General features: G+C 54.8%; 1 protein-coding gene across 1 annotated transcript in view; it reads left to right on the forward strand.

The window, feature by feature from the left end:
- GALNT14 (polypeptide N-acetylgalactosaminyltransferase 14) overlaps window positions 1–24,420 on the forward strand; it is a 209,053-nt gene extending 184,633 nt beyond the window's left edge. Inside the window, exons 10-15 of the mRNA XM_044261823.1 lie at window positions 7,177–7,303; window positions 9,309–9,401; window positions 13,136–13,219; window positions 13,679–13,823; window positions 22,609–22,728; window positions 23,892–24,420. Of these exons, the coding sequence (XP_044117758.1) occupies window positions 7,177–7,303; window positions 9,309–9,401; window positions 13,136–13,219; window positions 13,679–13,823; window positions 22,609–22,728; window positions 23,892–24,050 (728 nt within the window). The 3' untranslated portion in view covers window positions 24,051–24,420. The remainder of the gene's footprint in view (window positions 1–7,176; window positions 7,304–9,308; window positions 9,402–13,135; window positions 13,220–13,678; window positions 13,824–22,608; window positions 22,729–23,891) is intronic.
- The last annotated feature ends 1,144 nt before the right edge of the window (window positions 24,421–25,564 follow it).

Below are 25,564 nucleotides of genomic sequence, written 5' to 3' on the forward strand. Positions count from 1 at the left end.
GTGGGGCACGAGAGGAGTGGTTGCTGGGAAGCTGGAGGTAACGGGGCATTTCTCCAGGGGGAAAGCCTCCCCGGGAAGACCATCAGGGGCAAGTTGACAACAAGCCAGCTGGGAGCAGGGAAAGGGAAGGAACATTGGTCATGCCAGGAGGGGGCTGGGAGTTTGACAGACCTAGCGCCACGGATTTTCACAACCCCAAGAAGCAGCCCCATGTCATACTCTTTTTTTTTTTTTTAAGATTTTATTTATTTATTTGACAGAGAGAAAGATCACAGGTAGGCAGAGAGGCAGGCAGAGATAGAGGAAGGGAAGCAGGCTCCCTGCTGAGCAGAGAGCCCCATGCGGGGCTCGATCCCAGGACCCTGAGATCATGACCTTAAGGCTTAACCCACTGAGCCACCCAGGTGCCCCTCCATGTCATACTCTTTAACACACGAGGCGGCTGTAGGGTAGCTCAGTGTTATGAGCTCCTTTGGGGGGGGTCCCAGACTTCTCTCTCTCCTGGGGCTGCAGAATGAGCTCTATACCACTGTGGTTTGGGAACCTGTGCCCCCTTCCACCCTCACCCCTTTCTCTTTCACTGAGATAAGGGCCAGACGCTCCCAGGCTTCCGTAGCAACTACCCCAGACCCTCTTCCTTAACCCGCTGTAGAGTGCTGTGTGCACGGGGTGGCCAACAGATGTTTACCAAATGTTACAGGGGTCGCCATCAATCCTCTTCACCCCCAGGCGCCTACCCCCAAATCCCTGAGTTCAGTGCTCCAAGCTCAAGCCTGCCTCGGGCAGGAATTCGGCTCTGTTTTGTTCCTAGACGGCTCTGGGGTTTCAAACAGCGCCCCCATGAAGGAGGTTTCCGTAACTACTTGTTGAATGAAGCACCAGAGGAGGACAGCAAGAGGCAGGCGTGTCACTGGGCACTGTTCGGCACGGGTCCCCAGACGGTGGCACGGCCCCGAGAATGGATGATCCGTGGGGCCCGTCTGGCATTCAGCAGTAATCCCATGCATCGTCCTCTGCCATTGTTTTCTCCTGTCCCTGCCTCTCGAGTATTTTATGGCTTTCTTCCTCAGTCACTAAGAGTTATTTTCCGGAAATTTATGGCTGCCAGCCTGACCCACAGCATCTGTTCTCCCAAACTGGGCAGTGTAGAGAAATCCATCAGACAAGTACCATTTGGGGCCCGGATTAGAAGCTCAGCAAACAAGCAGGAAAAAGAAAAAAAAAACCCAAGCCCCCGAAACCAAACTGATTCCCCTGTCTGGCACCCAGTCCTGGAACATAACAGGGAAATTGGTTACAGGTTCAAGATCAGCGCTGCCTGCACAGACCCAGGAGAACCTGGGGCCCGGTAGGGCCTTGTCCTTCCCTCTCGTGATCCGTAGCGATGTGCTCTGGCCTTTCCTCCCATTGTCAAGTGACTCCTTCCTGCAGCCCGTTTGATAGACAGCAGTCCTCTCGTTTCTGCTCCAGTGCCATTTATGACAATAGTGTTCACTGCTTCACAGTTCGGCACACTGAGTCATTGCGAATTTGTGTGTTGAATTGTTAGAAAATGCTTCTAGCCCATCTCGCTCTAGCCTGTGTCTGGAAGGGCTGACACAGCCTCCCTCAACCTTGCAGAGGGAGCGTGACCTTTCCTCCACGTGGCAGTCACTTTGGGATTCAGGCGGCACGTTATTTTTCATGATGGCCCGTTCTGGTCCAGCCTGCCCATCCCTTCTGTTGATGGCGGTGTGGACGCGCACCTGCGCCTGTCCAGGGACAACTTCGGCTGTTGCCTCCCAGTCGTCTGATGCTCCCAAGTGCTGATCCGAATGGGGAACGAGGGAGGGGCTTCTGAGAAGCTGTGGAAGAAGCATTTTACAGCCCATCACAGAATTTTTTAAACCACAAAAAAGTATTGCAGATGGTTATCCCAGGAGACACTGCTTTTCTCCCATCACAACATTCCGTTATGTTATAGCCTGCTCCCAGCGCTTTGAAAGCCATTTTTGGACCTTTTTTTTTTTTTTTTTTTTTTTTAAAGCATTTTATATGTCAGAAGATGCAGTGCTTTCCGGATAGTACGTAGATCCTGTGGGGCAGTCCAGCTCTGCCAGAGAGCATAGGTAGGCACCTGAGGGCATGAACATGGGGATTTGGAAGAGCCCATCAGGATGGAGTGACGATCGGGGGTTTGCTGGGACTGGGGAGCACTGGTTCACCTTCAGAGGAGAGTTGATACTGAGGGAAAGAGTTCTTCTCCAGGATGGCAGGGGGCCTTCTGCACCTCCCAGCCTACCACATCCTGAGAGCCCTGGTGTCACTCATGCGCACTCCTCTCTCCATCCCCAGGACTGTTCTGTTCCCCTCAAAGCCAGCCTCCCACTGGGCCAGAGAGTGCAGTCTGAAATGCCGTTCCCTCCCACTTTCCAGACCAGGCAACCACTGCGGCTGCTGCTTGTCCTGTTCCGTAGGGAGTATGGGAAGTTAAGGACACCCCCTCGGCATTTGTGGTCTACGGCTCTGGGTGACCTCGGTGGGCCTATGGCTAGTCCTTGTTCGGCAGGAGGGCTGGATGCAACGTGATTGCCCCAGATGGCGTGAAGTACAGTGTTATGGACCAATCAGATGATCTCTGCTCAAGTCCCATGTGTTCACTGCAAAATAATAACAGAGCTTCCAGGCCCAGGAGTGCTGAGAACTTAAAAGTTCATTAAAAGGAAGGGTCTCTATTAGTGCATTTCTATGTGTGGACTTAGGGATAGCAGTAGCTTAGGGATACAGTCGCTGCAACAGTAGTAGTGTTACAGAGTAACAGTAGGGATGACCTCAGTGCCCACCGCAGCCCGCACCACGTCTCCTATCCTGAGCTGTCCTGTAACCCCTGTGCAGGGTTACAGTGGGTTCCTGCTGCTGTGGGTACAGTGTGTGTTCATACATGGGACGTGTGGCTCCATGCAAGCTGGAGTTATCGCATTTAGTGGAGCCTGTGTCTCAAGCTCTCTCCACCTTCGCTCAGAAACCAGACTAGGAAATGGAACTAGAACCTTGGTGGGTCTGGCCGAGCTACGGTGTACGGATAGCTGTAGTTTTGCTTCTGGGGAGAAAGCATCCTCTTCCCCATCCAGCAGTCGTGGGCTTGGCGCATAGACGCTAGGCTGGTGGAGGGCAGGGACGGGGGGCCCCGGGGCCCTGGTCAGACAGCCAGTGAGTTGATGAGGTCACAGGAGGAAAGAAGTGAAGGTGGAGGGTAGGGAGATTGCCCTCAAGTAGGAGTCTGACATCTAAAGAAAATAAGATAGCGGTGCCCCCACCCCCGCCCGTGAGGGTAGAATAATTACCCGTCTCCCTGTCTGCAATTCAAAGTGGATTAGGGCCTGCATGACGCTCATCACCGGGGAGGTTGTGGCGGTGCTGACTCAGCGAGAACCCCCTACAGAATCCCTCCATCGTCTTTTTGCCCCGTCCCCCTCACTTAAGAAAGCGATGACTCGGCAGGAGCCCCAGACCTGGAAAGCGGAGGGTCTGGGCGACGCCCTACACCTCCCTGCTCGGCCCTTCTGATGCATGAGCTCCCGCCTCCCGGTGCCTCTGGATTATGAGACTTTCCCCAGAGTCAGCACATCCCCGGGAGGACAGTCATCCTGACGTCAGTGGTGTCGACGAGGGCAGGCAACTCCCCTTCTGGGTGTTAAATATCCCTGTGAACCATCACGCTCATCTGCACACTCCAGACTGCCCGAGTCAGGCCCTGGGTCTCCGGTCACCACCTTTCTAATACGCAGGACCCTGGAGCCTAGAAGCTGTTTTGCCTCTCGGGGTGCAGGCACTTGGCGAGGCATTGGCTGCACTGAGGGGGCGCAAGACGGACATCTGTCAGGACTAGATGGAGGTGCTTGCTGGTGGTCGCTAGGCGTAGAGGCGCCTCTCTTGTTGGCCTCTGAAAGCCTCGAAGGCAGTGTCTTTGTACCCGGAGTGGCACTGGTCGCCGGAGGGCTGAGTTCTGGAGTGGGGAGCAGTGCTTCAGCCCCCAGGCACTGGATGGCAGGGGTCAGGTCGGACCGCTGCGGATCATAACATAAGGACATCCACAACCACGAACATGATCATTAAGATGACTAACAAGCTACCACCGGAGGGAGGGAGACCCCGTCTCACCAGGGTGGATGAAGAGGTCATTTTCCCCCCATGACTCAACGTTTGCAGGGTTGAGACACAGGGCAGTTTTCAGCTAAAGCACCAGACGCAAGACAATGAGGAGGGGGAGGGCGGGTTTGACAGGTGGGGGAGAGGAGGCAGGCAGCAGTGGGCTGTGGATGGGTGGCCCGGGGCAGAAGGTGCACTTTATCTGCTAGTGTCCAGTGCCCTTCAGTTGAGCATCATACGGCCCATGGAAGCCTGTGCTGGAACTAGGACAGAGCTGGGGCTGGGGAGGTATGAAAGGGAGCCCCTCAGCTTCAAGTGAACCATGAGGTCAGCCGAGGAAAGAGGGTCGGGGGACCCTGTAAAGACAGAGCCTTGGAGGGTGGAGCCTTGGAGTGGAAGACTGCCAGCAGACTGGAAGGAAGGTGAGGGACCAGGGTCAGATAACTACTTTCCAAGGTGGGTCCTGTGTCTACAGTGGCAGAAGGCGGGACTCAGGGATGCGGAGGGAAGCGAGATGGCAGGCAAGGGGAGCACAGAGAGAGAAACAGGTTGCTGGGGTAGGAGGGGGTGGGGGAGGGAACCGAAGCATCGTTTGGAGGGATTCGCTTTGTAAATGAGGAGGGACATATGTCTTATTTGAATACATGGAAAGGAAGAGACCATGGCCAAAACGTATGCGTATTTTGGGAAAAGGGCTGGCACCAAATTTGTAGTTTATATCTAGTAAACCAGATCTCCGTCTCTAGTTTTGAAAGATGAGATGGTTTTCCTTTTTTGGAATTGGAGCAGACCGTATTTTGAGATCCTGGGGAGGAAGGGATTGGAGCACAGCAGACTTTTGGAGCACACTGTTTAGGAAGACGTCCTGAGACTGAAGTCACACATGCACTGACAGTCCCACGAGCTGACCCCTGCAGCCAGCCCCACAGTGCGCTCACGGCAAGGTGGAGTGGTGGGGGGTGTCGGTCAGCTAAGCTCTCCCATGCTCCATGTCTCACCCCCACCCCCACGAATACTAGTCTGGGACATGTGAGCTCCACAGTACCCTAGCCAAGCACCATATTGCTACATATTGGGGGCTTGATAGAAAATCTGGAATGTTATGTCCACAAATTTCAAGTGGCGTTGGTGGCAGAAGAAGAAAGCTAGAAGCAGGCACAGGAGGCCAGTGCTAACAGGGTCTGTGTTTCAGAGACTGGCTTCAGGGACGTCTGATCGTAGCTGTGGCTCATCTTTCCATCCTACTTAAGTGTTCCCCTTAGTCTCAAAATTGTGTTTCATTTGACACGGATGGCCGTCCTGCAACATAGACCCTCAGTGAGGTGAAGCAGGTTTCCCCGTGGACACGGCCTGGGGGCTGCTGCATAGTCGGGGGCTGCGGACCCCAAGGCCAAGCTCTTCCTGTCTCCCTCCCTCTGTGTTCTTGCCGTCATTTGGAAGCAATCCTGAAAGAGTTCTTTCTTTATCCTAGCACACACACATTGTCCCTACCGTGTCCCCGAACTTCCTGGGAATGAGCTGTAGCCCATTTGGGACAGCACCTGGGCACGCAGAAAGCCAGGTGTCAAGAAGGTGATGGCAATGGGTTTGGTGTCCACAGAGCCTTGCCTGCAGCTCAGGTACACAGGGAAAGTCTGGTTAAGGACAAGTAAGTGAGAGAGCCGGTGAGGATTGCGATGAAGACATTGTGTCCAGACACCTGCTTGGGGAGCTGGACAGGAAGGAGACACAGAGCAGGAAGTGGAAAGAGAGAGAGAGGACCCAGGTGAAGGAACCCAGGGAGGTGGTGCCCAAGAAGCTAGAGGGTGCCGTGCATGTATATGGTAAGAAGGCACTAGAATACTCACATCCTCCTTTCCTACTCCTGGACCCCAGCCTGCTTCCATGTGCCCCTCCCTCCCACCTGCAGGAGGAGTCACCCAGGGCATGGATTTCTCCTGAGCCAGCCTGCCCTCCTATTTGAGCTTGACTGCAGAAGCACGAACCAGGCAGGAATTCCCAAGTGGGAAACTGACCTTTCCCACCAGCGGCGTACCCTGTGGGATGCACGGGGTGCAGTCAGTAAGGAGGTGCACTGTCTGCAGAGAAGTTAAAGCCCTCACAACATTGCCGAGCAGTCACTGATACTCCCCTCCACCACCTTGGTCTGCCACTGCTTCCTTCCGGGGCAGGGGCACTGCCTCAAGCTGCCGAGGACCTTGGTCCCAGGGAAGAGAGGCACACCCCGGCCTAATCCCGGCTGCCTCTGGGGACTCCTCTCCTCCTGCAGCTGCAGCAGCCAACCAGGAAGAAATGGGCATGTATGCAACATCCCTGCCCTGGAGGGGGGGGCGACCCCAGCAACAGTTCAGGGGCTTCCAGCATTTTCTAGGCTACTGCCAAGACGTCTCCCCGCAGGGTATAATTCAGGCATCCTTACGGAGGGGCAGAATTGTGGTCCGGGTGTTGGGAGCTGCTCTCCTGGATGCCTCATCCAGGAGCTTGCTGGGAATCCTGCCCATGGGTACTGCTGGCCGGTCAGAGTGTGAACCTCACCACCTCCGTGACAGTCTCTTCTATCTGGGTCTGGACTGTCGGGAAAGTCTCCTATATTCTTAAATGGAAAGTTCTTTCTCCTTGGTCCTGGTTCTTACCTGCCAGGGTCATCTAAGCATGTCTAATCCATCTTCCATGTGTCCAGAAGCAGCAGTTTAGGTCACCCAAAGGCTGTAGCACGGCTCTGCACCAGGCTGGTCCCCAAATACAGCCCTCGCCCCCCGTGAACGTGCTCCTCCAAGCCAGTCCCTGTGTGTTTCCATATTCACGTGCATCACCCTTCCAGCTCTGAGTTATCATCAGCCCCGGCTGCTGAAAGGGAAACTGAGGTCACCCAGCCAGCAGAGCACACAGTCTGACTGTGGAGCCAGCTTTTAACCCCCAGCCCCAGGCTGGATGCAGCAGGAGGCCCTGACCCCTTCCTTGGGCCTGGTGCCCCCGATGCTGCCATCCTGTGTCCCCTCCCCTCCGGAGAGCACAGAGCCGTGCTGAGGGGGCACGACTATTTTGCAGAAATCTCCTTCAGAGTGTGGATGTGCGGCGGCAGCCTCGAAATCGTCCCCTGCAGCCGAGTGGGCCATGTCTTCCGCAAGAAACACCCGTATGTTTTCCCAGATGGAAACGCCAACACGTATATAAAGTAAGTGCGAGTCCCAGGGGTTCTGTGGGGGCAGCAGAAAGCCTGGTGAAGGGCTGTGGCTGTCCCCAGTTGTCTGGTAGGTTGGTAGGTTGCCTGAGTGTTCTGGGCGCTCAGGAGCCACAGTCGTGTTCCTTGGGACTCTGCCTAAGCAAGGGAGGCCGGACTGGCCCACCCAGCAGCAGGAGGCAGCGGTCTGAAGCTCTTCTCCACCACGGACGTCCCCGTGGCTTGCCGAGGCCTGCGAGTCACTGGGCAGCACTGTTTTGTTGGGCTTGTTTGGGTTTGGGGAGAAGATACCATTTTTGCTTCCAAGTTCCAGAAGATCTGCGGCTCCCCCTTTCAGCCTGGGTCACCAAGGGAAAGGTCACTGGAAGGATTTGAGAACAGGGGAGCACAAGCAGCTACTGCTCACATCCTTGGCCCAGGCTTCTTCCCTAGGGTGTCTGCACCTCCTGCTAGGGGACGAGATGAAGATCCCGGGGTCTCAGTACGTCCGTGGTGTCCACTTGCTCATTCCTGCTCTGTCCCTTCATACAGCTTCTGTGATTCCTTCTCCTTCGGGCTTTGCCTCTGTTTTAGGAACATTTCGCGTACGTCCCTCTTTCCTCCAGGTTCTTACCTTTTCCCTTTATCCCCTTTGTCATTCATCATCTGACGGCTTCATTTACCCATTTATCCTTCTTTTTCCTTTTTTCTTTTCTGTCTTGTCCATTTGGGGGAGGGGGGAGCTAAGCATTTCTTCATTTGGGGCATCATTTTCCTCATCTGTATTCTTCTGTCCTCGGTTTTCACACATACGGGCGGGTATGGGTTACATCCTGACATGAGCATCCTGGGGCTGGCATGGCGCTGACCAGGGGGAAAGTTAACACCTTTTGCAGAAACCTCTGGGTGAGGATGGGGCAGTGAGAAATCCAGTGGACACTGAAGACAAGGCTGCCTTGGGCCTTGGGTTTACAGGAGGAAAACGTGAGCAGGCGACACCTGGTATAGAAGAGCGACAGGGATAGTGCTGGGCTCCAGAACATTCTCTGTCTTTGAGTCTGGGCCCTAGCCAGTGGGTCAAATGGTATACAGTTTGCTGATGGTTAGGCCCCAGGCAAGGAGCCAGCAAAGCGCTGGTAACTGCCTTCCCTGCACCAAAAGCAGACTGCCGGTGTGACTGTCATTTCGGGTCCACGGGCTGGGACAGGTTTGCCATAGACCTCCAAGGAAGACCTCTGCTCCAGACAGAACCGGAAATCTGCAGGGGCATGCCCTGTTGAATGAGGCCCCAGGGTCACGGACTTGGGCTCCAAGGTCATGGATGTGGGCCCCAGCGGGGATTGCTCCTCCACTGCCCCTGGTGTCTGTTTTCTGATGGCCTCTTTCTTGCCCTGGGGCGGCTCTCCTGGTACCGCTGCCTCCCTGCTCACCGTGCAGGGACACACACCCTCCATGGCAGTCTCTCTCGTTTTCTGTGACCTTTGAGGTCAGCCCCAGAGCAAACACCTGATGGAAAAGCCTAGTGAGCTGGCTGGAGAGCTGACAGTTGGGTTAATTACTTGGTTCTTGACACCTGTACCTTGCTTTCGGATGCCGTATGTGATCGGCTGTCCTGCCCAGAGCTGGGACCCCAGCCCTTGCCCTGCAGAAAGGGGGAACACTTGGAGAGGGAGCCTGTGTGCAGAGGGAGGCGAGGTGGCCACCGCCCGCCCTGCCTCTCTCCTCTTGGTTCCTGGCAACACGGGCGTATGTGGTGTGTGGACTCTCCTCTCCCAGCCCCCTCCTCCGTTTTCTTTTTGAGCCGCAAAAGTTCCATTTCTGGCACAATTTTTCAGGTGTTACCTTTTGAGGAAGAGTTTGTCCTGTGTCTTGGAGTAAAGGCCCCTTGGGAGGTTGGGTGGGATGTGGCCGGGCTCAGCCCCGGCGGAGGAGAGCTGTTACTGGATCGTGGGGGCCCCTGGCTAGGTGATGCTGCTGCGTGTGCATACTAACTCCTCTGGGACACCCCCTGTCTCCCCAGGAACACCAAGCGGACAGCTGAGGTGTGGATGGATGAGTATAAGCAGTACTACTACGCTGCCCGGCCGTTCGCTCTGGAGAGGCCCTTTGGGAAGTAAGTGTCCCTTCTGGCTGCTTTGCGCAGGGGGTCAGGAGGAGCGCTGGCTGCTGACAGCCAGTGTATCTGGTCTGCCCACTCTCTTTCACGTCTCTTCTTGTTCCTGCCCTCCTGGGGATGCAGGGATTTCAGCAGCTCTTGCAGAACAAGTGGCAACATGGGCCACCGCCCCAGGAGGTGAGGTGTGCCTTGCTCCATGGAGGGAAGTTTCTTTTTCCATAAAGGTGGGGTGTGGGACATGACAGCCTTAGTTCCTCCAGCTCAGAGCTCCTCTTCCTGGTTCTGAGTTCCCCGAGGCCAAAGCACCCTCCTTCCTCCATGGAGCAGTATCCTACAGGTGTCCCCAAGAGTCGTGCTCCGGCTTCATCCAGGTAGATGAGAACAGGGAAAGAATTCTGCGCCGAGGCCACAGAGGCTCTCCTGGGAGTGCTCCCCAGACTCTGAGAAGTGGGTTTTGTTGCCTCCATTTCACAGGATAGGAGACTGAGTTTTCTGCAGGTTAAGCTACATGCCCTGATCACATCACCGAACCGGGGGCATGAGGCTCTAACCACCCCTGTCCGATCCCCAAAACCATATATTGCATTCTTCACCACAGAACTGAGGAGAGAAAAATGGAAACTTCATCTGTGTTAGCATCTGATTATTTGGAGGGACAACTAGTGGCTTTTTGTCATGCCGATGTCCCTCTGCCAGACTAAGGCTGGGGAGTGGATGGGTTTCTCCCCCTACACCGTGTAGGGGGAGCCTGTTTCTGCTCCGGAGGATTAAATCAGACTCGGCCAAAATGGCTTATGTCTCTGAAATTATAACTCCGTGTTGTCCCCCGCAGTTCAATCGCTCAGAACCTCACAAGGCATTTGTCCTGAGTCCTCGTCAAACTCCCGGCCCACTGACCATGGCTGTGCGTCTCCCGTTCCACACCTCTCTCCATCCCTCCCTCCTCTGCTTGGTTTTGGCTCTCTCGCTTAGAGAGAAGGCTTAAAAGACATCATCCTCAGATCTTTGGCCCTGTTGTGCATCTGTCAGCCCCTCAGGCAAAGTTTTCTCAATCCTGGATGCACCTGACTTTGGGCCTTTCCCTCCTCCCTTCCCTGCACAGGCTGCTGAAGGTTCTGGAAAGTATCAGCCGGTGCTGCTAACACACTGTGGCCATCACGCTCAGGCAGGACCTTAGTAGACTTGTCAGTCGTGCTACCTTTCCTGGCCATCATTGTCCCCAGTCCCCATTTAAAACTCTCCTGTCTCCCCACCCCTCCCCCCAAGGCCACCTGTCACTCACAGCAGTGAGTGATAGATGACATCTATTTTACAGCTGAGAGAAATGGCATTGACTTCCGGAGACAAACCTACCCTTCGCTGTCTCTGCCCCACTCTTTCTCCATCTCCTGAGACAGGTGTGCCCCCTGCCGTGTTAGACCCGCCCTCCACTTGTAATGGGGCCCGCCCTTCATCTGCATTCATTCCTAAATCAACACTTGTCCAGCTCCCTCTGCCTGCGTTCCTCCTCTCCTGCCTCCTGGCTCAGGGCTTCTTAAACTTTAATACACACAAATCTTCTGCAGCTTTTGTTAAAATGTGGTTGCTGATTCCCTAGGGTGGCATTTCCAGGAAGTTCCCAGGTAGCGTCCTGCTGGGGGTCTGAGGGCCTGTCGGGACAGAGCTCCAGGCCAGGCCGGTGCTTCCCAAACTAGACTGCACCCTGCAGTCACCCAGGGGGCTTCGGAAGCTATGGGTGCGGCTCCCAGAGAACTGCTCGGGTCTGGGGTACAGCCTGGGCTGGAGAATTGTTGAAAGGCAGCCCCCTGCCCGTACTCCCCAGGACTCTGATATGCAGCGGGTGTGGGCACCAGTGTTCTAGGAGACCCTGCCTTCTGCTGCCTTATCCCTGATCTGTCTTTGCTAATGCACAGTCCCCATCAGCATTTAAACTGATTCAGAGTCTCACATCTTAAAACTTAAATGATTTAAAAAGGAATAGGAGGGAAGAAAAGAAAGTGTGCACGGGGCGCCTGGGTGGCTCAGTTGGTTAAGTGACTGCCTTCGGCTCAGGTCATGATCCTGGAGTTCCAGGATCGAGTCCCACATTGGGCTGCCTGCTTGGCAGGGAGCCTGCTTCTACCTCTGACCCTCCCCCTTCTCATACTCTCTCTCTCTCAAATAAATAAATAAAATCTTTAAAAAAAAAAAAAAAAAGAAAAGAAAAAAAAAGAAAGTGTGCACTTTGGGGAGCTCATGCCCCACCTCTCCTGAGTGTGCTTGGAGACCTCCCCTGCCCCTGAGAGCCCCTTCCCGACCACGATGATCGATGATCGTGCCTACAGTCTCCACCCTCCTGGTCCTGTTGCAGCCTCACTTTTCTCTTTCCTGCCGGGTTTGTGGTCCTCCCTGAGGGTCCGTCATCACCGTCTCTGTACTGCGCATTCCCCCTGGCGTTCACCACCGCTTCTGTACTGCTGACTCTTGGGTCTCTGTCCCTGACCTGGGCCTCTCATTCTGAGCCATAGCCCCTTCCATCCCACTGCAAACTGGACATCTCCACTTGGACACCTCCCCGGCTGCTCCAGCTCCAATCCTAAAGGGAACAGCCACGGTGCTTCGAAACATGCTCCCCAACCTGTCTCCCCCAACTCCAGGAACACTCTTCCTTGTGTCCTCTGGCCCAAGTCACAGGTCTGGGTGTCAACCTTGACTCTTCCCTCCCCCACCTTCCCCGGGTCAAACAGCCCCTGAGCCCTGGTGCTGCGGCCTCCTTCATGCATGCAGCGCCAAGGTTTTTTGCTAAACACTGAACATTCAACTCTAAAGAAAAAAAAACTGACATCATTCTTTGGCTCATGTTGCTTTGAGTCTGGTGAGGAAAGGTGGTTAGCACTAACTAAGAAGCCCAGTGTGGGCTGGAGGAGGTGAGGCTGGCCAAGCAGGGCTGGTCCTATGGGCTCACCCAGGAAGCACAAGGTGCAAAAGGGGTAAGGAAGGTGGTGGCGGGGATAAATGGAGGGACTTGACCTGTCCCTTCTCTCCATTCCGCCCCAACTTCCCTGCCTGAGAGCACGACCAGCAGCTGGCTGTCTGCAGCCCCCTCCCACAGCTCTCCCTGTCTCCAGCCTTGCCCTGCCAGACCCAGTCGCCCCCCCGGTGAGATGCTCTTAAAGTTCAGATGTCCCCACGTCATGCTTTGCTTTAGCCCAGAACGTACATACGTTCGTAAGTGCACACAGCTCAGCCTCGCGCAACACTCTTCTCTGTTGTTCAGAAGCCCACCGTTGAGCACAGTGCCTGGCACACAGTAGGTGCTCAATAAATATCTGATGAGTAAAGGTGTGACTGGGCCCCAGAACCAGCCACAGAAGCTGATTCTTTGAGGGTGGGGTGGGCAGGAAAGGTATTCTTTGGCTGCAGAAGCCGAAAAGAGAGATTTGTGGGTAAGTAGACTCAGGGCCCCAGTGGTGAATCAGTGACAGATATACCACATGTTCTCCTAGCCTTGTTTTGAAAGAAAAGTAAAACATCCCTGAATTCTGTTTTTCCCTCCGTGTCAGTACCACACCATTGTGAGCTCCTGCTGTGGTCTTCTGTAGCTCTGCCTGGAGCTCTGGAACTCTCCCTGGGTGAGCTTCTCCATCACCCTCGGGAGAGACATGCTGGGCACAGCATGTGCATTTGTCTCTCAGCCTCATTCCTGCCTCTGACCCGTCTCTCTGTGTCTCCCCCACCCCGCGTCCTGCCAGCATTGAGAGCAGACTGGACCTGAGGAAGAATCTTCAGTGCCAGAGCTTCAAGTGGTACCTGGAGAACGTCTATCCAGAACTCAGGTACCCGCCCTGCCTTCTGACTTGTCAGGAGAGACCCTCAGCTGACTGGGTCTGGACAAGGGACGTCCCGTGGCCAGCTGGATACAGGGTGTTAAGTATAGGGAGGTCTGAGGAGACCAGTTGGCTCTGCTTATTCCTGAAATCAGAAGAGGAGTTAAGTTCATCAGTAACTTAAGGACTGGAGGTTCGCTGAGGGAGGGGGTGCTGGAGGTTAGCAGCATTTCGCAGCTGCTGGGATGTGAGTCCCGGGTGCGACCTGAGGCTAGCGCTGTCTCCGCGCCAGGCTCCATCTGCCGTGGTGGCTCCTGGGTCTTTCCTCGCTGCCTTGTGCCCAGAGGTAGCCGCCACCCTGGGCGAAATGCCCCTGACATCCTCAGAACCCTGCCTCAACCTCTCCAGTGGCTAGTGTCACTCAGCCAAAGGGCAGTTGGTTCTCACGTGTCTGTGGCTTTCCTCCAGAATCCCCAGCGATTCCTCCATCCAGAAGGGCAGCATCCGACAGAGGCAGAAGTGCCTAGAGTCTCAAAGGCAGAAGAACACGGAGACCTACAACCTCAGGTTAAGCCCCTGCGTTAAGAACAAAGGCGAGGATGTAAAATCCCAGGTACGTAACAGGCTAGGGGGGCCAGAACGTGTGCGGGGACTCCGCCTTCGCCACCTGCTTTTATATGACATCAGGTGTCCCGTTATATGCAGAGCCTAACCACAGAGAAGGAGAAGTATGACTTCCCCTCACTCTGGGACCCGCGTCACTCCACTGGGTTTCCAGAGGGGTCGAGTTTCTCTGAAGGACAGAGATTCTCCTGCAGTCCTCTTTTCTCTCTCTTTTCTTTGCTGGCTCCCCCGCCCCACTTTGATGGGTTCATGGTGAGTGCTCACGAAGGTTCTTAGGTCATTATTCTTTTCTCTGGAAACGGTGTCTTGGAGATTTTATCCAAGCTTCCAGCTTTGGCCCCGCCCTCTCTTTGTTTCATCGATGCACAAATCCTAGTTTTTATCCCTCTACAAACTGATCCATTCACTCCATAGCCATCTCTGTTCTCTGCTCACTGGGAAGACACGGAGATGAATGGCTAGGTCGGAGTCTCTGTGGGCCCTCGGGGGATCGAACACAGCAACAAGCAAGTAAGCAGCTGTTCTGTTAAACTCTGTCCTGGGTGGAGTTCAGTCCAGGCTGCTCTAGAAGCAGTGAGAGACGGTCCTTGCCATGTGCACAAGAGTCAGGGACATCCTCCTGGAGGACTTGATAATGAGCTGCATCCTGAGAAAGGAGTAGAAATGGGCTCTGTGGGGAGGGGGAGAGGGAGCAGCCCAGGAAGGAGAACACGCGTGAAGGCCTGGGCTGGGTTGGGTGGCCGGCGCAAGCCCATGGCCACCGCAGCATCGTCTGTGGTTCTAGTAGACGGACGGCTACGAGCAGCAGCCTGGGCCCACAGCCACCTCCCTGTCCCATTCCTCTCTGTGTGACTATCTTCGTCCGAGCTCCATGGCTCCAATCTGCCCTGGCTCCGTTTTCTCCTGGTCGGCCTTCCTTAGCAGTGGCATTGGTGATATTTTGGGCCCGATGGTTCTTTGTGTGGGAGGCTGTCCCTGCTCTAAGGCCCACCTAGCAGCACCCCTGGCCTCTGCTCCCCAGGAGCACCTCACATTTGCCAGCCCTGAGTAGCGAGCTGTCTCCAGGCTACACCAGACACCCCAGGGCCAATAAAACCACCCAGATTGTGGGGGGGGGGGTGAGGGGAGGCCTGGGTGGCTCAGTCGTTAAGTGTCTGCCTTGGGCTCTAGTCATGTTCCCGGGATCCTGGGATCGAGCCCCACATCGGGCTCCCTGCTCATTGGGAAGCCTGCTTCTCCCTCTCCCACTCCCCCTGCTTATGTTCCTGCTCTCACTATCTCTCTCTCTGTCAAATAAATAAATAAAATCTTAAACAAAAACAAAAACAAAAACCACCCGGATTGGGAACCACCGTGTTAGGTTCAAACCCCAGCCTCTAGTCGCTGCCCCCCATTCCCCTGCCGACACATCACCATCGGACCATTGTTCTCCACCTCAGTACAGCCTTCAGAAACCCCCATGGCCTCCCTCAGAAACACACCCCCTGGCGTTCAAGGCCACACAACCCTGGCCTCCCACTTGCAGTGACTTTTCCCAGACCCGTCTCTCTGCTCCAGCAGGACTTGGGAGAGGCTGCCTGAGCTGCACGGGAAAAGGGGAAGCCAGCGGAGGCCTCGGTCTGTCTTTAGGGATGGCAGCAGGCTGGGAACGGCACTGTTTACTCAGGTGGCATTTTGTAAATTGTTGTGAAGAGCTGAGGCATGTCCCTATCTTCTGAAGCCGTGTGTGGGCACTGTTCATAGGGGATCCCAGCGGCCAGAATGTTGTCACTCCCCGCTCCCCGATCCCTGAGATGGAAGCTTGCTCGACCTGCCTTCAGCAAAGCAGTGGCTTTCCTGGTACTTAATGCCTTTGGCTGCACAAGGAAGTAGAAGGAGGCGAGCCGTAGTTAAATCTGGGTCTCTTGGGGAGGGGCTCTCCAGTCTCCAAAAGATGCCAGGTCTTTACTTAAGTGGAGAGTCATAGTACCCATTGCACCTGACCTTCCAATGGCACGAGAAAGGGGAGGAAAAGCAGTCATCCATGGGAAACTAAGGGTGATCCTACTAACAGTCTTTGAGTGAGCCAAGAGTCCTTTCTAGATGCTAGGGCCAAGCCATCACTCCTTCTCGCTTTGGAGAGAACAGTTGGGTTTGCACAGCAGGAGTATAAATTCTGGGAAAGCAGAAGAAGACTCTGAGATCGATGTTCCGACCGCTTGCACAGAGGACAGTGAGGGCCCACGGTGCTCCTGGCCCCTGGCTGCGTGTCGGGGGACAGGGAGGGCCTGGGCTGGATTAGACTTAGCCCCCTTCTAAAGCGGCCCGTGGCCAACCGCGGGGCTGGGATGCACGTCCAGGTTTTCTGAAGGTGTAAACCTGCGTTAGACGGATAGGAATCTATGTAAGTATTTCAGCTAGAATAATCCCCGCGTGTACATGTGTGTGCATGTGCGTTTACACATGCGTGTGGCCCTACACCCTTGTAGGACTGACCTGTTTACCTTTCTCGTCCTTTCAGTAGCTTCCCTCCTTCCGGGATAAGATAAGAAAGACTGTCCCGTTTTTGTGCTCGCCAACCCTTTCTGCCACCGTGGTGGGGCTCAGGAGTTCTCTCTCTCTCTCTGACCTTGCTCTGCCTTCTCGGCCCCTCCTACCTTTCATTTCTCCTCTTGCACAGCCTCTTGGCCTGTCCAGAAGGGGTCTCGCCTATCCCTATGAGAAGGGAAACGAGGGTCACACCCCATGTCAGGCCTGGGGAGGGGGCAGCCCAGACAGCAAGCCCCTCCCCAGCATTGATGGGAACTGGGGAAGAGTATGAATGGAGGCCCACATTCTGGACTCCATACCAGAGCAGGGTGGGGGTGGGGTGGGGAGCACACACAGCACCGGCTTCCAGCCTGGGCTTGCTCCCCTCTACTTCCTGTCCCCCCACTCCCAGCCTGCATATCCACCTCAGTTACTCTCTTCTAAATAGTCCCCTTTGGGCCCAGCTGTGTGTAGTAGGGACTCAGTCTGCCTTTGGGAGGACTGACGCAGGGTAAGATCTACACGGATCCTGCAATCCGGTTCAGGCCATTTGGGTGGAGGATTCCGGGGTTCCCAGATATCTGGAGTAAAAGAAAATCACGGGGTTCAAGCCAAGAGCTCAGAGTTGTGCTTCTCGCTGGCTACGTGCTCTCAGGGGTGTGTCCCCCGCCGGCAGGTCGGTGTCCTCGTTGCTGAAATGAGACAGTCAGACCTCGGCCTCGGATGCAGGTTCACGCCCCTGCCCCATCCCCCGCCCATCCATCCCTACCCCTGTCTTACTTCTCTTTCTTGGCCGGCTTGTCCACCTTGGGAACAAAATGTTTAATCTTGGTGTGTACGGAAGACATCGGCAGGCTCATGCCTTGGGTGGAGTACAAGAGAAATACATCATCAGTTTGCAAACCTGCTAAGCCCAAGAAGCTTCCAGGTTAACGAGTTTCCCCTTAACTTTATTGGATTCTCTGGAAGAATGTGTGTGGGAAAGGTGGAAGGAAGACGGGTGCAGCAATCTCACTGCTATCCCCAATTGAAAGACAGGGAGAAACACGGAAAAACTTCACAGTGTGTTCATCTACCTGCATTTTGGGCAGTTTGGGCTCCTGGCTTGGGAAGGATGCACATGGGCAGCTGGACATTCGGGTGGGCGAGAGAAGGTGGGCCTCCTTCTCCAGCCCCAGCAGCCACTCCCCAGCTCGGCAGAGGACCCAGCAACAGATGTACTGGGTGTGGGGTTTTAATCATATACATATAAAGTGTATCCTGACAGCTTGGGGCAAAGGGATAGGATGAACCAGAAATAAAAGACCCCAACAGCGAGTCCAGGAAAGGTCCCAGTCGAAAGCAGGAAGCATGTCTCTGAGCCCACTGGGTCACCCTGCTGCCGCTGGTCAGCAGGGAGAGGCAGCAGTCTGTGTCTGTGCAGCTGACACTGTCCCCAGCACGGCCAGTCGGTGTGTTTGCATGGTCCTTTGGGAACCGGGTACACCGAGAAGCTGGCTGAACTAAAGTGTAGCCACTTTACGTTCCAGACACCGTGTCTGAAGAAGTGGCCGTCAGTGTGACTTAAGTTCTCCAAGGCCAGTGGTGGCCCCAGATGCTCTCAGCTCAGGTTCAATCTCACCAAGAGGGTCGTGTTCATAGTCAACCCTGTGGTCTGCTTCTGGCCTTGCCTAGACTGACCCCCGCTCTCTCTTCCCTTCCATGAAGTCGTACTCGCCTCCCAGGATCACTGTGTGAATGTGAAGCCTCTAGAACCAGAGGCCTTCAAAAATGAGCTGGTTTGCCCATCTAACCACAACACACCCAGCAGTGTTGCTTGGCATTTGGGGTCTTTTCCCCGTCGGGTGTAGTTCCGCACACAGAAGAGCGTGTGGACAGGGAGCTCACCACCATCAGTAACTGACTCAGGTTTATGTGTTCATGAAAACACAGCCCCTGCCTTCTCCCCACGTGTGAATGTTTGTCCCCTCACCCTACCACGGCTCCTCCCACGTGTCACCAAAGCACTGTCCCCAGAGACTGCGCCAGAGCCAGCCACTGGCCTGCGGGTTCCACAGGCCTCATCTGGGTTAGTTATCCCACGGCCCTCCAAGCCCTGTCCTGTTGGCCCCGCCATCTCACAGATGCGGTAAGCGAGGCTGAGAGAGGCGGACCCGCCCTACCTGGGTCAGACGGGAGGAATGGCGGGCCTTCCGCTTCCAGGGACCAGGCCCTTCCCACGAGGCAACGGTGTTTCAGCCCCAGCGCTGTTGGTATTGATACCAGATAATTCTGTGTTGTGGGGACTGTCTGGGCACTGTAGGGGTTTGCCAGCATCGCTGGCCCCACCCGCTGGGTATCAGTAACACAACCCTCCCCCTAGTCACAGTCATCAGAAAATCATGCCTCCAATTAAAAAAAAGGCCTCCAAACATTGGCACATGGTGGGTGGACGGACAGATGGACGGATGGTTGGATAGAAAACAGAAGTGAGATCAGCCCAGTCGAGAGCTGCTGCCCCCGGCTGGGTGCTGGTTGCCAGGCGGGGTGCTGCGGCCTGCTTCATCCCAGCCCTCAAGGCTACATCTGGCTGGTATTGCCCAGAGAGGAGTCTCCTGCCCCCACCTGCCAGGCCGCTCCCTCCCCTACACGCAGGGGCCGTCCTCCAGAGACTCCCACTAAGCACTGAAGGCCGTTAGCCTGTCCAGCCTGGACCACTGCACCCCATCGTTGGCTCCCCTCTTCCAGGGCAGGGGCAAAGGAGCTAGAGGACTAGGAGTGAACCTTCTCCTCAGCCCCTTACTGGCCTGTCCGTGAGAGGGTGAGGCTGCCCACGCCGCCTCTGGGTTACCGCCCGTGGGTAGGGCCGTGTCTGTGCGCTGTGGGCCGGGGAGGGCTGTGACTTGGCCAGACCCCCCTAATGAAGCCATCAACCCATGGCCCAATGCACACTGATCCCTGCCGGGCCAGCCTGAGCAGCCCCTACTACCTTCCTGAATCCATTTCTGACTCTGGAATTCATTTAATAAACCCATTCATCACAGGCTGTTCTGGAAGCCTGACAGGCTGCAGAGTGGGAATCGGGGAACCTCTCGTCGCTCCCTGCCCCACCTGCTTCTGTGTTCTGCTTCCCTCGCTCCTGTCTTGCAGATGTGGCCGGAGAGCTATGTTCCTCTGAGAAATTGTGAGGCTGAATTAGTTCACTGCCGGGAAAGCTCCAGCTAATGGAAAGTCCACTTGGTGTAAAGGCTTCCATCCCCCCTCTCTCTGCTTGTGCGCTTCCTCCCCTTGGGGATCTTAAGGTGATTTCTTCCGAGCCCAGCCCTAGCCGGGTACCATCTGCGCTCCTTCCCGAAAGGCGTTAGTGGACGGCGTGTCTCAGATGTCAAAAGAAGGACCGCTCCCCTCCTACGGTCACAGCACCCCCACACGTCCAGTGTTTAAAGCCCCTGGGTTTTTATAAAAGAAGAAATGCCTAGATGAGATTTTCAGAAATTGTGGTATATTTCAAGTGTTTATGTTTAATTTATGCTTTTAACGTAAAAAAATACAGAGTCAGTGTATTGTAGTAATCAAAATAATTACAGGATTTATTTTTCAAATGCTAATTCATGGCTCACAGCAGCTGTGTTGGGGGTAATGGGTCAGAGAGACGGACCTTACCTTCTTGCCACACCTCTGACTGTTTAGGCTCATTTCTCGACAACGGCAGCAATCTAAAGCTGAGGCTGGTTGTATATGGTGGGCCCGGGCAGCAGCTGGCTCCCTGGCAGACCTGCCCTTGGACTCAGGCCTGGGCTTCAGGCCTCTCTCGCCCCTTCCTGTACAGAATTATCTGGACACATACCCAAGACCAGCTCCCACCTTCTAGATCACACTCCTAAAGACCAGAGCCCCAGAATCCCCCATCCAGATGGCCCGAGCCTGATATCAGGCCCTGCATGGATCTCCGGAGGGCACAGTGTGCCCCTAGCACACACTTAGGCCCAAAGGGGGCTTTTAAAGGGGAGTGGCCAAGCGAGCGTGGGTAAGCATATAGGGGAGCTGATGATGGGGCATGGAGCCAGGACGGGGAGAAGAGGGGAACAGGCCCAGGAAGCCCGCTGTGTGTGCCCCTCTGATGCGGAGTCTGTAGAATGTGGGCCTCCATTCATACTCTTCCCCAGTGCCCATCCATGTCGGGGAGGGGCCTGCTCTCTTGGCTGCCCCCTCCCTCATCCCCCACACAGGGTGTGACCCTTGTTTCCGGTCCCGTGGGGCTGCCAGTGGGAACTGGCTGGCTCTCTGCTGTAGAGGTGGAGGTGATCTATAGTGTTCTTGTTTACAACCCAGAAGAGGGAGCTCGGGGACAGACATTACCTGTGATTAAACTGGGATAGAAGGAGCTGGGACTCTGGGGGCAGCAACAGCAAAGGAGCCAGAGAGAGTTGGTCAGAGAGAACTGTATAATTTCTGTGAGCCTCTCATCATGCAGAATGGGAACGATCATAATAATACCTATTTGGGATTCTTATGAAGGACAGGATTCTTATGAAGATTAAAGTCATCTGTGCTAAGCCCCCAGGACAGCGCCTAGACATAGTCAATGCTCAGGAAATGCTGGCCGTCGGTAACAAGCTCATGATTACTGCATCACCTCTGTGCACACAGATGCCTTTCCCTTTCGGCTAATCCCGGAAGGAAGGAAATGGCATGTATAGCATGGTGATGTTCAAGTCCAGAGGAGAACTTCATGATACGTCCCAAGGAGTACATTTCATTACATTTAGTATTAAAAAATTTAAATAGATAAAGATCTAGAACTAGATGGAAGAGTAGCCTGTAGCCATCCCTAGGCTTCAGGAATTCTCAACTCACAGCCAGTATTTTATCCATCTGTATTTCCATCCCCCCATCCCCCAGGCAGTGCCTTCTGGTCTAGGTCTTCTTCCAAAGAGAAGGGACATGAGAATACATGTGCAGGACAGTGGCTCCCCCTAGGCTGGTGGCACCATCCAGGTGTCAGGGACAGAGAAGGTCCCAGATCAGGAGAGGCAGGGTTCTGCATCCAGGTGGTCTGGTGAGGCAGCAGAAGGACGCAAGCCTGGGGGCAAGGAGGGGGACAGGCCAGGGCACAGAAAGACATCGAAGATGTCACCAGATGGCGGAAGTCAGGAGGGGTGCGGGGGCCGGAGCGGGGCTGCCGTGAGCTAGAGAATGTGCAGAATGAGGAGCACATGACAACAGTCAGCTTACGGGACACGTGGCCCATAAGAGCAAGGGCCCCAGCTAAGGGACCTTTTTTTCATTCTCGGGCCAAGGAGAATTAGCTGACCAGCAGCCTGGTCCAGAGGCTGAGGGTCAGCTGGGCAGCAGGCATGGAGTGGAGAAGGTGCCCGGCACTTGACGGGTCCTCTCTGCAGCTCTCCCCAGGGTATCCAATTCACCGGTCACCTTCTCTGCCCCATGGTAAGGCTCCTACTTCACAGCCTGGGAGAGATCTTATGGAGGCTTCCATTTTTGTCCTTCTGACCTAAGAACTCAAAATACTTTGGGCGCCTTAGCAGCTTGTCGCTCTCTGATCTCTGGCACTGCATGGAATAACCGAGAAACATTCTTTGTAATGACCCTCAGAGGAAGTGCCCCTTTCCTCTCCCCACACTCCTTGTCCATGGACTTTCTCAGCTTCCCTCCCTGCAGGGGCTCTGGGGCCCAATGTTCTGTTCTCCTGGAGTGCTGGAGTGCGCGCCTCTGAGGGGATCATGTTCTGCCCTGTGACCTGCTCTCCCTCTGCCCTTCGTCCACTCCCTCCCTCGGCACACTCCCTCTTACCTCCCTCCTCACATCTGCCTCATACCATAACACTCCTGTTCTCAAGCCACTGATTAGACTCCTTTTCAAAGAAGGGACATTCTAAAGACAGCTGGGGATGGCCTGCCGGGCAGCTGCTTACACCGTCAAGGGTGGGCAATAGACACACATCCAAACAGAGAAACTAGAGACCCCACGGCTGGGCTGGAGCATTGTTCAGGCTTCCCCGCCTCAAGCCCAGAATTGTTCAGCAGCCCCCAGAGGTGGCCTCTGTGCCCAGGCTCGTCCCCTTCCCAGGTGTAGGGATGGAGACTTCAATGGAGACGTGATCTGGGAGTTTCTGGCTAGTGGGTCCCATTTTCCAAGGCGACCTTGTTGACAGTCTCTTCCTGCTGGGACCTCCAGTGCTTTTAACTCTAATTCTCACATAGTCCCAAATGGGTCTCATGAGGTTTCCAAGGATCCTAATATGAACCTTCTGGCCTCTTCCCCTCCAGATATGGGCCTTCACGTACACGCAGCAGATCCTCCAGGAGGAGCTGTGCCTGTCTGTCATCACCGTGTTCCCAGGCGCCCCGGTGGTTCTTGTCCTCTGCAAGAACGGAGATGACAAGCAGGTGAGAGGTCGGCGGGTGCCCTCGGGGTGTGGTCGCCTTCAGTGACAGGTAGTCCTGTGTAGGTCCAGGTCTCGTGTGCAAGACCAGGGAGAAACTCTAGAGGTGGAGGGGTTGATCAGAAAGGGGTCCTTCTGGTTAGGGGACGAGGGCAGGTGCACCTGCAGCAGCGGTCAGCTTGGCCCTGGATGCCTGTGGACCTGGCTGGGCCCCAGTGGGCATGTGTACCTCGTACTTGACTGTCCAGTACCGACACCAGCTGGCATCCCTGAGCAGGAAGGCATAGGGGCAAAGCCTTCAGGCCCGCAGGGTGAGCAGTACTGGAATCTTGGCCTTCGGGGGGGTCTTGGGCCCTGGCAGGGTGTCCACTTTGGGTGTGCCCTGTGCCCTGTCAGGCCTAAGCTGTTGACCCCATGCAGTCACCTGCTCCTTGGGCATTGGCATTAAGGAGACAGACATTCAGATGCCATTGTCTGGCTCACAGGCTGTGTGACACTGGACTTGGTTTCCTTCCTCTCTGAAATGGAGGTGATGAGGCCCACCACACGGGGCAGCTGTTGAGAGAGATTAACGGAAGTGGGCCATTGTCCCCGTGCCGTGGTGGCTCCCCAAACCATGTTTGTCCCCTCCTTCTTTGTCACGTGAGGTAAAGTCTCGGGGGGGGCAGCGGCACAAGACCCCTCTCTCTGGGTCCTTTGTGCGCCGAACAGCTATGGAGGAGTCCAGGCTGCTGGCCTTGGGTGCTGCCCAGAAGCCCCTCTGTCTTCCTGCGCCCCTCCTCCGCTTGCTCCCACATCTTCCCGACGTGCAGACAGTGGCCGCACATCGTTTCTTTGGTTGGTCCCATGACTCACGTGCTTCTTGTTCTCTGGCCTGTTGCTTGGAAAGTTATTAACTTCTAATGAGTTTTCCTACCAGACATATTGATTTTGCTTTTACTTTTTTATCCGAAAACAAAAAAAACCCACGAAACCAACAATAATGCCTGGAAAAGCAATTAGTTGCAATTTTATTCCTCCATGAGACTGTGAAAGTCAAGTCTCTGGGCGACCCTAGCCATGTGCCGTAAACATGCCGGATTGTTCTGGAACTCCTGACATCATGGGTAGAACCTGGGCCCTTAGCAGAGAATCCTGGTTCACGCTCTCTCCTCTCCGTCTTCTCAGCAATGGACCAAGACGGGTTCCCGCATCGAACACAGAGCGTCCCATCTCTGCCTAGACACGGACATGTTTGGTGATGGCTCTGAGAATGGCAGGGAAGTCGTGGTCAACCCATGCGAGTCATCACTTATGAGCCAGCACTGGGACCTGGTGAGCTCTTGAGGACCCGAGCCGGAACCAGTGGAGCTGTGGGTGCCGTTTCCCCGGATGCCAAGCAGACTGGAAATCAGGCGACAAGCAGCCCACAGCTTCCGTAGATGCTCTGAACTGGGAGGTGGAGGCAGAGCCCCCAGGCAGGAGCAGATGTCTCAGGGAGGATGGAGGAAGGGATTGCAAGCCAAGTAGGGCTCAGAGACAGACACCTGTGTTCTCCATGCTGTTCTGTTCCAGTCTTGGCCTGGTCGGCTCCTGCCTGAGATCTGGGGAGAGAGCTCACACGGGGAGTGTTACGTTGTTCCCTTTCCTACAGAGGAGGCCAAGGAGAAAAGCATTTTTTGTCACGAGGCCAGGACTAAATTGAGAGAGAAAGAATAGAGGTTGTTTTCAAAACAAATAAAGGAACCTTAGAAGTTTTCTCTGTGCATCTCTTTGTTTCCACTAGTGTTAGCACCGCGCTGAGCTGAGTTCTCCATTCAGAGGGGATGCTGGCTGCCATGACAGGCCTTGTGACCTTAAAAAGACACACAACTTCTCTGGCCCTCCATCTCCCAATACGTCACATTGGGGAACAGGAGCAGATCCGTGGTTCTTACCCAGGATTACAGTCTCACCTGGAGAAATCGTGTCTGTTCAAGGCTCTAGGTTCCTGCTTCAGGAGATTCCAGTGGGGTCCAGACTCCTCCGCTGATTCTTTTTTTTTTTTTAATAGTTTTTTTTTTTTTAAGACTTTATTTATTTATTTGACAGAGAGAGAGATCACAAGTAGGCAGAGAGGCAGGAGAGAAAGGGGGGAAGCAGGCTCCCCGCTGAGCAGAGAGCCAGATGCAGGGCTCTATCCCAGGACTCCGAGATCACGACCTGAGCCGAAGGCAGAGGCTTAACCCACTGAGCCACCCAGGCGCCCCTCCTCAGCTGATTCTGATGCCCCCCCCCTCCGCTCCCCGGTTGGAACCACTGCCCTAAATGTCTCCCTGGGCCCTCGTGGCTTTATAGTCTGTGGCCACTAGCCAGGTGTTTCTTATTCTAATAAATCCCCACTGTGTCCTGGGAATTGGGTACTGTGTTTGTCCACTCTTATTAGCTAAGGTTTAAGAAAATAACCAACCCAGGGGCACCTGGGTGGCTCAGTGGGTTAAGCCTCTGCCTTCAGCTCAGGTCATGATCTCAGGGTCCTGGGATTGAGCCCCACATCTGGTTTCCCACTCAGCCGGGAGCCTGCTTCTCCCTCTGCCCCTCCCCCAGCCCGTGCTCATTCTTTCTCTCTCAAATAAATAAATAAAAATATTTAAAGAAAAAAGAACCAATCCATATTATATCAACCAATCCAAATAAGCCCCTACATTCTCTGCCGAGGTTCATTTGCCACAAGCTCTTTGGGAATGGTCTTAGTTATCTACTGCTGAGTGACAAATAACCCCCCAAAACAGCAACTTAAAATGACACACATTTGTTATCAAACAGTTTCAATGGGCCAAGAATCTAGGCACAGCTTCGTGGGGTCCCCTGCTTCAGAGCGA

Source organism: Neovison vison, chromosome 8 (genome assembly GCF_020171115.1).
Source record: "Neovison vison isolate M4711 chromosome 8, ASM_NN_V1, whole genome shotgun sequence".
Lineage (NCBI taxonomy): Eukaryota > Metazoa > Chordata > Mammalia > Carnivora > Mustelidae > Neogale > Neogale vison.